This window comes from Chrysochloris asiatica, unplaced genomic scaffold, assembly GCF_000296735.1.
Source record: "Chrysochloris asiatica unplaced genomic scaffold, ChrAsi1.0 scaffold00204, whole genome shotgun sequence".
Taxonomy (NCBI): domain Eukaryota; kingdom Metazoa; phylum Chordata; class Mammalia; order Afrosoricida; family Chrysochloridae; genus Chrysochloris; species Chrysochloris asiatica.
The window spans coordinates 2,578,942-2,589,907 of record NW_006408722.1 but is presented as its reverse complement, the minus strand read 5'-3'; the positions used below and the strand labels follow the sequence as shown (position 1 = coordinate 2,589,907).

The window sequence follows — 10,966 nt, the reverse complement described above, 5'->3', positions numbered from 1 at the left end:
CAGTTCAAAAGGCTTTGCAGTGGTGCCTTAACCCACAGCACTACGCCGGGACGCCGTTCAAACCAGTGAGAAAAAGCCGACCAAATAGTCCGCACATCCGCATCTCCCGTATAGGTTTCCACAGAGCGCCTGGATAGCTTGAACCACTGACCTTGCAGTTCAAAAGGCTTTACCATGGCGCTTTAACCCACAGCACTATGCCGGGATGCCTCTCAAACCAGCGGAAAAAAAAAAGCCAACCAAATAGAATGCACATCCGAGTCTCCCGTATAGGATTTCTGAGGAGCGACTGGTAAGCTTGAATCACCGACCTTGCAGTTCAAAAGGCTTTACAGTGGTATCTTAACCCACCACGCTACGCCGGGAAGCCTCTCAAACTAGTGAGAAAAAGCAGACCAAATAGTAAGCACATCTGCGTCTCCTGTATAGGGTTTCTGAGGGGCGCAGGTGAGCTTGAACCACTGACCTTGCAGTTCAAAAGGCTTTAGAGAGGAACCTTAACCCATCGTGCTACGCTGGGACACCTCTCCAACCAGTGAGAAAAAGCCGACCAAATAGAACGCACATCCGCGTCTCCCGTATAGGGTTTCCAAGGAGTGGCTAGTGAGCTTGAACCACTGACCTTGCAGTTCGAAAGGCTTTACAGTGGCACCTTAACCCACCGGTCTACACCGGGAAGCCTCTCAAACCAGTGAGATAAAGCCGAATTGGCGGCGCGGCGCCTTAACCCACAGTGCTACGCCAGGACCCCTCTCAACCCAGTGTAAAAAGGCCAACCAAATCCGTGTCTCAGCTTGGGCGGAGTGTGTGTGAGTTCCTGGCAGAGGAAACTGCCAACAGTGAGGGTGGGTCATGGCTACTAGGCTAAGCCCCTACCTCTATTCACCCGAATGTAGGTGGGCAAACCGTTAGCGCACCTATTACCCTACACCAAAGAAAAAAATAAAATCGGAACCACACAAAATTGGCAGAGTATACTGTGCACTTATTTTTTCTCTTTCTTTTCCAAGGTTCCCGCGGCATGCCTCTACTGAGATGCGGCTCCTATTTCGTCCCGCCACCTGGATTCGCCCAGGATGTGGGCTCAGGCCTCCTTGCCTGGCCAGCAGATCCAAAAGTATGTGATTTCCTGCCTCAGCTCCAAATTCCACAGGTCATAAGCCCTCAAACATTTAAACTATTCCTATCTCTGTGGGTCCAAGCCTTGGAGCCCCGTCCTGCCCCCCTCTTGCCTGGAATTCCAAGTTATTGCTGACGGTGACCTTCACTACACCTTCACCCTAGCCACCATCTGAATTTTATTTTCTTAATAGCTAATACTCATCTGTCAGTTTGTTACACTATGGTGGCTTGTATGTTGTTGTGATGCTGGAAGCTACCACACTGGTATTTAAAATACCAGCAGTGTCACCATGGTAGTCAGATTTTAGTGGAACTTCCAGACAAAGACTAGGAAGAGAAAGAAGCAGACACAAGAGGCAAATCTTAGGACTAGCAGCAGAACCTTGTCAGGTATAGTGCCAGAAGATAGAAACATTAAGAATAGAAGTGGAATATTATCAGATATAAGTGTTGGGAGATGAGCCCCTCAGGTTGGAAGGCACAAAAAATATGATTAGCGAAGAACTGCGTCCTGTAAGTAGAGTTGACCATAATGACATTAATGAAGTAAAGCTTTGGGGATTTTCATTTGCTGATGGAGCACAACCCCAAATGAGAAACAGCCACAAACATCCATTAATAATCAGAATATGGAATGTCTGAAGCATGAATCTGGGAACATTAGAAGTTGTTAAAAATGAAATGTAATGCATACAGATCAATATCCTAGGTATTAGTGTGCTAAAATGGACAGGTATTGACCATTTTGAATCTGACAATCATATGGTTTTCTATGCCAGGAATGACAAATTCAACATGAATGGTGTCACATTCATAGTGACAAAGAACATTTCAAGATCTATATTGAAGTGTAACACTGTCTGTAACAGGACAATAATATCCATATGTTTATAAGGAAGACCAGTTAATAATTAAAATTTATGAACCAACCATGAAAGCCAGTGATGATGAAATGGAATAATTCTACTAACTTCTTCAATCAGAAATTGATCAAACATGCAATCAAGATGCAATGATAATTACTGATGATTGGAATGCAAAAGGTGAAAACAGGAGGAACCAATAGTTGAAAAATATGGCCTTGGGAATATAAATGATGCTGGAGATCACATGATAGAATTTTGCAACAGACATGACTTATTCATTGCAAATATCTTTTGTAAACATGCTCACGGACCTGACCAGATGGAATACACACTGACCAAATTGATTACATCTGTGGAAAGAGACGATTCAGAAGCTCAATACCATCAGCCAAAACAAGGCCGGGGCAGACTGTGGAACAGACCATCAATTGCTCATGTGCAAGTTCAGACTGAAGCTGAAAAACCTAAAACAAGTCCACAAGAGCCAAAATAGGACCTTCAGCAAATCCTACCCGAACTTAAGAGACCATCTCAAGAACAGATTTGATACATTGATATTAATGACTGAAGGCCAGAAAAGTTGTAGGATAAGACCAAGAATATCATCAGGAAGAAAGCAAAAAGTTCATTAAAAAGACAGAAAAAAACAAAACGGATGTCAGAAGAGACTCTGAAACTTGCTCTTGAGTGTGGAGAAGCTACAGAGAATGGAAGAAATAATAAAGTAAGAGTTACACAGAAAATTCCAAAGGGCAGCTCCAGAAGACAAAGTCAAATATTCTATCATTAGAATGTCAAGAGTACATTTTCCTTGGGTCTACAATCAACACTCATGGAAGCAACAGTCAAGAAATCAATAGCCTCATATGCATATGAAAGTTAGACAATGAATAAGGAAGACAACAGAATAATCAATGCATTTGAGTTATGGTGTTGGAGAAGAATATTCAAAGTCCCATAAATTGCCAGAAGCACAAACAAATCTGTGTTGGAAGAAGTGCAGCAGAAGCCTTAGAAGTCAGGATGGTGAGACTTCGTCTCTCGTACTTCAGACATGTTATCAGGAGGGACCAGTCGCTGGAGAAGGGCATCATGCTTGGTAAAGTGGAGGTCAGCAAAAGAGAGGAAGACTCCAATGAGATGGATTGCCACTTATAAATGGGCTGAAGCATAGCAATAACTGTGGGAATGACGCAGGATTGTACAGTGTGTCATTCTGTTGGGCACAGGTGCAATGAGTCGGAATCAACTTTAACAACAATTGATACTATAGTCACTTAATTCAAAATCTGAAAGGTAAAAAAGGGTTTCAGTGAAATGCCCTTTCAACCACACAGTTCCTATTCCCAAAGGCAAAGACAATAATGCTACCCATTTCCTGTGGGTCCTTCCACAAATACTCTCTATATAATAAACAAAATGAGTATGAGTTAGTGTATTCATGAATAGTTGCATAAAAAGCTTCATCAAAATTAATTTGGTTGAAGTTTCAATATTAGAAACAAATAAAGTACTTCAGTTCCAAAAGGCTAATTATTCACGTTTATGTATAAGGAGAGTGATTTGGATGATTTGAATAAAATAATCAAATCAGAGACGCAGACCACTTTATAGAATTTAAGAAGCTACCTGAGGGATGGGCACTACTTCATTTGGAGCACAGACAGTTATACCTTGAGGAAAATAAGTGATAGGCAGGTTGTCTAATTGCCTAAAGAGTCTACTACATTTGTCACACTTGCATGCTATTCCTAACTAATAATTTCCTCATCCACAGCATTACTAGGCCACACCACTTCTAAGACTTGATCTGGGCCTGCCTTTTGAATGTATGTTTTATTGTTTGTGAGGTCACTCAGTAGTGGCCAATTGCTTCTGAGAAATTAAAACTTGGTGGTGAAGGGAATCACCCACTTAAAAGTCAGTATGTTGCTGTGGTTGGTTGTTGTTGTTAAGTGCTGTTGAGTCAGTTCCTACCCATAGTGACCCTGTAGAGGCTTTCCAAGGAGTGACTGGTGAGCTTGAACCACCAACTTTGCAGTTCAAATGGCTTTGCAGTCTGGTGCATTAACACCAGGACTCCGGTGTTGTTAAGTGCCATTAAATCGATTCCAACTCAGCAACCCTGTATAGGGTTTCCGAGGCTTTAAATCTTTGTTGGAGCAGAAAGCCTCATCTTTCTCCCTCACAGTGGCTTGCAGACTCAAATCAGGGACTTTGTGGTTAGCAGTCCAGTGCTTATCAAACAGAACCACCAATACATAAGAAACCAAAAATCCACTAATAAGTAAACAAAGGAAGGGCAACCTGTTAGGAGAAAGGTTTAATCACATAGTTTCCTTAAGCAGAGAGTGTCCTTGAAACATTAGAAATAAGACAATACAAAAATAACCGGATTATACTCTTCAATAATATATCCATTTGACAAGGAAAGTTATTTTATATAAAGGGACACCAAAATTGAAAATAAAAGCAACTGAGACTGCAGAAAAACCCTACAATTCAGTTGATTAAACTTTTTATCTCCTAGTACTGCTTTTCAACTATCTTGAAACTCTTCTTTTTAAATACTTCTAGAAAAGTGAATAAGCAGAAAGGTTATTTTCAGTGCAGAGTGGGGAAGAAGTCTCTACTTGGGTTTCTTTAGAAACCCTATTCACTGACCTAACCATAGTGGGCCTTTACCTGTGGCAAATGCTTCCCTGCTACAATGATTCCATTGGGTGTACGCTCCAGGATCTGCCACACTCGGTCATAAAACCCAGTGGGAGTTCTATTCAAAGACCCATCGATCTGGCGTCTGTTCAGCCAACATCTGTACAACAAAGGAAAATGCCTCAGAGTTGAAAACCAAGCATGTTCTGATAGAAAGCAGTTTTTTGTATGGGTTAATTGTTCCAGCAGGGCGAGCAATAAAAGCAAAAATCTATCAATGATGCATAGCTACCATGTGTTACTGAGGTTAGTAAATATTTCATAGTAAAAGCAGTGCTTGCAAGAGAGGAGAAATTCCCCAAGATTTTAAAACATTTAAAAGGCAAAACATTATTCTCTACTAAATTAGGAGGTTGTTCCCTACACAATCAAATGATTTTCTAATAAGCAAAACAGCTCTATTAAAAAACACAGGAACAGTAAATTTAGAAATAAGTTTATGTGGTTCTGAAATACAATAAAACATAAATTCCACAAAGGCAAGGAAATCCTATACTTTGATCACTTGTATATACTTTATATACCTCTTCCAAAAAGGCACATGGATGAATGAATAAATAAATGAAACTCAAATAAAGCACTTTTATATAATGAAATTGTCTTTATTTAAACTTTAAAAATTTGCTGTGTAATTATGGCTAAAATCCCAGTGCTGAAAAACCAGATACAATGCTCTACATACTAATCAAAACTCTTATTTTCATGGATTAAGTGTTAATCTCAAAAGATCATACTTGCATAATTCACAAACTACTCAAGATTCAGATTTGCATAATTTGAAAAGAATACATCAAATAGCATAGTGGTATAGTTTTACAAAAGATGAGGACAGGAGCAAATATATAATTTTTCATCTTTGGTATTAAGAAACGAAGCAGGTAAAATATGTCATCAATCACAAGGATCTGAAAATAGCTGTGCAGGACATAGTAAGCAGAAAAAGACCTTTTTCTTGTGGTGAAAGAAAACCAATGAAGTTTTATCACTACAGAAGTAAGGGAGGCATGGTTTTTTCAGATGGACAAGTTTAATAGACTAGGCTTGCACTGATGAGTTCAGTGTTAGGACAAAAAGGTCCAGGGTCTCTTTGGTGATATTTCACTTGGGATAACAGGTGTGTAACTGAATACCTTACACTCTGCATTTTTTTTTGTTGTTGTTGTTAGGTGCCATTGAGTCAGTACCGACTCATAGCGACCTTACGCACAGCAGAATGAAACTCTGCCTGATCCTGGGCCAACCTCACTACTGTTGCCACGCTTGAGTCCATCGATGCTGCCACTTGGCCAATCCATCTCATTAGGGGTCTTCCTCTTCTTCTCTGACCCTCTACCTTACCAAACATGATATCCTTCTCCAGCGACTGGTCTCTCCTGACAATATGTCCAAAGTATGAAACAAAGTTTGGCCATCTTGGCCTCCAAGGAACACTCTGGCTGCACTTCTTCCAAAACAGATCTGTTGGTTCTTTTGACAGCCCATGGCACTTTCAATATTCTCCTCCAACGCCATAACTCAAAAGCATCAATTCTTCTATGGTCTTCCTTAATTCACTGTCCAGCTTTCACATGCATATGAGGTTACTGAAAATACCATGGCTTGGGTCAGGCACACCTTAGTCTTCAAGCTGACATCTTTGCTCTTCAACACTATAAAAAGGTCTTGTGCAGCAGATTTGTAATGTAATAAGTCATTTGATTTCTTGACTGCTGCTTCCATGAGTGTTGATAGTTGATCCAAGAAGAATTAAGTCCTTGACAACTTTAATTTTTTCTCTATTGACAAGAATATTATTTATTGGTCCAGTGGTGAGGATTTTTGCTTTCTTTACATTGTTGTTAAATCCTCACAAAACACAAAAGTGTGCTTTCAGAGCCTTATGAGGTCTTGGTTAATATTTTAGAATGGAGATTTGTTTGTCTGCTGCTAAGTTCTTTCTGAGTTACAAAAACCCTGTATAACAGGGTAGAACTGCACCCTAGGGTTTTCAAGGCTGTAAATCTTTATAGAAGCCAACTGCCGCAATTTTCTTCCACTGAGCACCTATGGTAGTCAAACCAGCTACATTTTGTCTATTGCTTAGCCACTATACCACCAGGGCTATCTGATTTTTGTTTATAACATTTAAAGTAGAAATTTCCACAATGTTGTTGTTAAACGCTGTTGAGTTGGTTCCGACTCACAGCATCCCTGTACAGGGTTTCTGAGGAACAGCCGGTGGGTTTGAACTGCCGACCTGTGGTTTCAGAGTTCAGTGCTGATCCTACAGCATCACATCAGGAGTCCTTATTTTGGAATATATCTTCATGTTTTGGAAAATTTTTAGATTTACAAAAATGTCCTAAAAGGAATTCTGAAATTTCCTTTGTACTCTTCACTTACCTTCCCAAACTCTGAACATCTTATAAAACCATCATACAATTACCAAAGCTACCTATTAACATTGATACAGTATTGTTATTAGGTTCCACTGAGTAGATTTTAACTCATAGAGACTGCACAACAGAACAAAACACTGCTTGGTCTTGCACCATCTTCACAATCTTTCCTATGCTTGAGCTCATTGTTTGAAACATTCTGTCAATCATCTTGTTGAGAGTCTTCCTCCTTTATGCTGACCTTCCATTTTACTAAGCATAATATTCTTCTCCAGGGACTTGTCCTTCCTGATAAGACTTCTAAAGTATTGAGATGAAGTCTTATCATCTTTGTATTTAAGGAGCATTCTAGGTGTACTTTACCAAAGACAGACTTGTTTGCTCTTCTTGGCAGTCCATGGGACTTTCAATATTCTTCATCAATATCATAATTCAAAGGCATCAATTTTCTGATCTTTTTTATTCATTGCCCAGTTTTCATATGCATATGAGGTGACTGAAAATACTATGGCTTGCATCAGGTGTACCTTAGTCCTCAAGTGACATATTTGTTCCTTAACACTTTAAAGAGATCTTTTGTTGCAGATTTGCCCAATGCAATACGTCATTTGATTTCTTAAATGTTTCTACCTTGGATAATAATTGTGGATCCAAATGAAATCCTTGATAGTGTCAATATTTTCTCTGTTTATCATGCTACTTAATGGTCCAGTTGTGAGGATTTTTGTTTTCTGTACACTGAATTATAATCCATACTCAGGCTATAGTCTTTGATCTTTATCAGCAAGTGCTTCAAGTTATTTTCACATTCAGCAGGCAAGGTGTGTTATCTGCACATCGCAGGTTGCTAGTTAATTTTTCTCCAATCCTGATGCCACACGCTTCTCAATATAGTCCAACATTTCGGATTATTTGCTCAGTCTACAGACTGAATGGAGTCTTGGTATGGCAATGTAGGATAAGCACTGAACTGCTAACCAAAAGACTGGTGGTTCAAACCAACCAGTCATTTCTTAGAAGCCTTATACAAGGCTGCTATGAGTTGGAATTGACTTGATAGCACTTATCAATAAAGACTGAATAAGTATGGTGAAAGAATACAATCCTGACACACATCTTTCCTGATTTTCAACCACACAGTACCCTCTTCTCTGTTTGAAGGACTGCCTCTTGTTTTTTGTACAAGTTCTATGTGGGCACAATTAAGTGTTCTAAAATTTCCATTCTTCGCAACGCTAGCCACGGTTTTGTATGAGCCATATAATGGGATGCCATTGCATAGTCAATAAAACATAGTTGTAAACATCTTTCTAAGAAGCTCTGGCAGCATACTGGTGACGAACTGGGCTGCTATCCTCAGGGTCAGCAGTTTGAAACTACCAGCTGCTTAATGGGAGAAAGATAAGGCTTTCTGTTCCCGTAAAAATTTACAGCCTTGGAAACCCAGTACAGGGTTGCTATGAGTTGGAACTGACTCCATGGTACATAACAACAACAACAAAACATCTTTCTGGTATTTGCTCTTTTCAGCCATCTGACATCAGCAATGATATCCCTTATTCCACATCCTCTTCTGAATCCAGCTTGAATTTCTGGAGGTTCTCTGTCAATGTACTGCTGTAACTGTTTTTGTATTACCTTCAGAAAAATTTTACTTGCATGTGATGGTAGTGATATTGTTAATTTCCCTGTTCTATTGGATCTCCTTTCTTTGGGATGGGCACAAATATGGATAACAATACATGGTTGTTGTTAAGTTGGTAAGTACTATCAAATCTGCTTTAACTCAAAGCGACCCCATATAGGGTTTCCAAGGAGTGGCTGGTGAGTTTGAATCACCGACCATGCAATTCAAACCAACCGTGCAGTTGAGTGCTTATCCTACAATGCAACACCAGGAGTCCATTATAGAAGTTTTCCACAATTAATTGATACTAATGTATATTAATGGCATCCTGGTGAGTTCTATTTGTTCTATTGGATCTCCTTTCTTTGGGATGGACACAAATATGGATATTAATACATTGTTGTTGTTGTTAAGTGTCGTCGACTTGGTTCCGACCCATAGCAACCCTGTATAGGGTTTCCGAGGTGCGATTGGTGAGCTTGAACCACTAACCTTGCAGTTCAAATGGCTTTGCAGTCTGGCACATTATCTCACAGTGTCACACCAGGGCTCCATTATTATGATTTTAAACAGCTGACCACAATAAAAATGTATAACATACCATACTACTGTCACTAATAGTCAGTATTCACAACATGGGCAGCAAGAGACTAAGCAGGTAAGTTTTCATTATTCTTTATCATTCTAATCCTTGTTTATCAGAACTCTCAAGGGAGTTTAGTACATTACTATCAATTAATTGTGGAACCTCTGTAAATTTTGCTAGTTTCACCACTACTGTTCTATGATTTAATCTGGGATCTAATAAAGGATCTCACATTACATTTAGTATTCACATTTTCTTTATGCTGAGGTATAATCAATTCTGAAGACAATCTTCATCAATATGTGCTTCAAGTCTTCTTTTTCAGCAAGCAAGGTTGTAGCAACTGCATATTGCAGGTCTTTAACAAGTCTTCTGCTAATCCTGGTATTTGTTCTTCTTCACCTAATCCAGTTTTGGGGATAATCTGCTCAGCATACATATTGAATAGGTATGGTATGATGAAAGGATACAGCCACGATACATACTTTTCCTGATTTTAAAGCATTTAGTATCCCCTTGTTTCACTGGAATGACTGTCTCTTGGTCTATGTACAGGCTACAGATGAGCACAAATAAGTGTTCCAGAGTTCCTAATCTTTGTAATATTATCTATAGCTATGATCTATACAGTCGAATGCCTTTGTATAGGCAATAAAAGACAGTTAAACATCTTTCTGGTATTGTCTGCTTTTAGCTAAGATACTAAGGTCCATCTGATGTCAGCAATGATATCAGTCATGCTGTGTCCTCCTCTAAATCTGACTTGAATTTCTGACAGCTCTCTGTGAATGTACTGTTCCAATGTTTTTGAATTATCTTCAGCAAAATTTCACTTGCATGTGATATTAACTTTATTGTTAGATAATTTCAACATTCTGTTAGATCATCTTTCTTAGTATAAATCTAAATAGGTCTATTTAGGAAGATGATGTCATGGCAACATATTTGTATTAAAATAATATTACCAAATCCATCCTGCTTTGCCAAAATGTGAGTGATGGTGAGTGCTACACAAGTTTGGAAAAGGAACTGACCAAGTGGTATGACGTGTTGTATTCTTCACTGAATATTAAAAATGAAAAAAATCTTTCTCAACTATGTTTGAATAGAATATACACTTGTAAAATGAAAACCACAGAACCATAAATGATTATCTCTGCTTATACTGCCTACCTAGTAGAGTGGACTCTGATATTCTGCTGTCTTATTTCTTTGTAATATCTTCACATATATATCAAACTAAAAAATTACAATGTACAGAATGCGCTAGCGGTGACAACAGTACCTTCCATTCTGTTGAGGCTGGAGAACATCCAGGAGAAGTTGCTTCACTTCACTAGGTGACAGCTGATATAAGTCCACGGCTGGCTTGTCTCCACCACGAATCTGTAGTTCATACTCCATAGCATGGATGATCCAACTGAAACAAAACAGGAACGCATGAATCATACGGTTGGAAATAAAAATCACCTTGTGCTTGTCTTGCTAATGCCTTTAACAGCATCCATCTCAAAGGGGATGAGGAAGAAGTCAATTATTTTTTCTGAACCATTGATAAAATCATTGCCATCAACCTTATGACATGATGTTGTTGTTGTTGTCAGGTGCCATCGAGTCAGAACCGACTCATAGCGACCCCATGCACAGCAGAACAAAACAATGTCCGATCCTG

General features: G+C 39.1%; 1 protein-coding gene across 3 annotated transcripts in view; it reads right to left on the bottom strand.

Moving 5' to 3' along the window:
* PHKB (phosphorylase kinase, beta) overlaps positions 1 to 10,966 on the bottom strand; it is a 309,713-nt gene that overhangs the window by 14,157 nt on the left and 284,590 nt on the right. For all 3 annotated transcript variants that reach the window (XM_006872568.1, XM_006872567.1, XM_006872569.1), the window contains 2 exons: positions 10,580 to 10,714; positions 4,674 to 4,803 (listed from right to left, as the gene is read on the bottom strand). In XM_006872568.1, the coding sequence (XP_006872630.1) occupies positions 4,674 to 4,803; positions 10,580 to 10,714 (265 nt within the window). The remainder of the gene's footprint in view (positions 1 to 4,673; positions 4,804 to 10,579; positions 10,715 to 10,966) is intronic.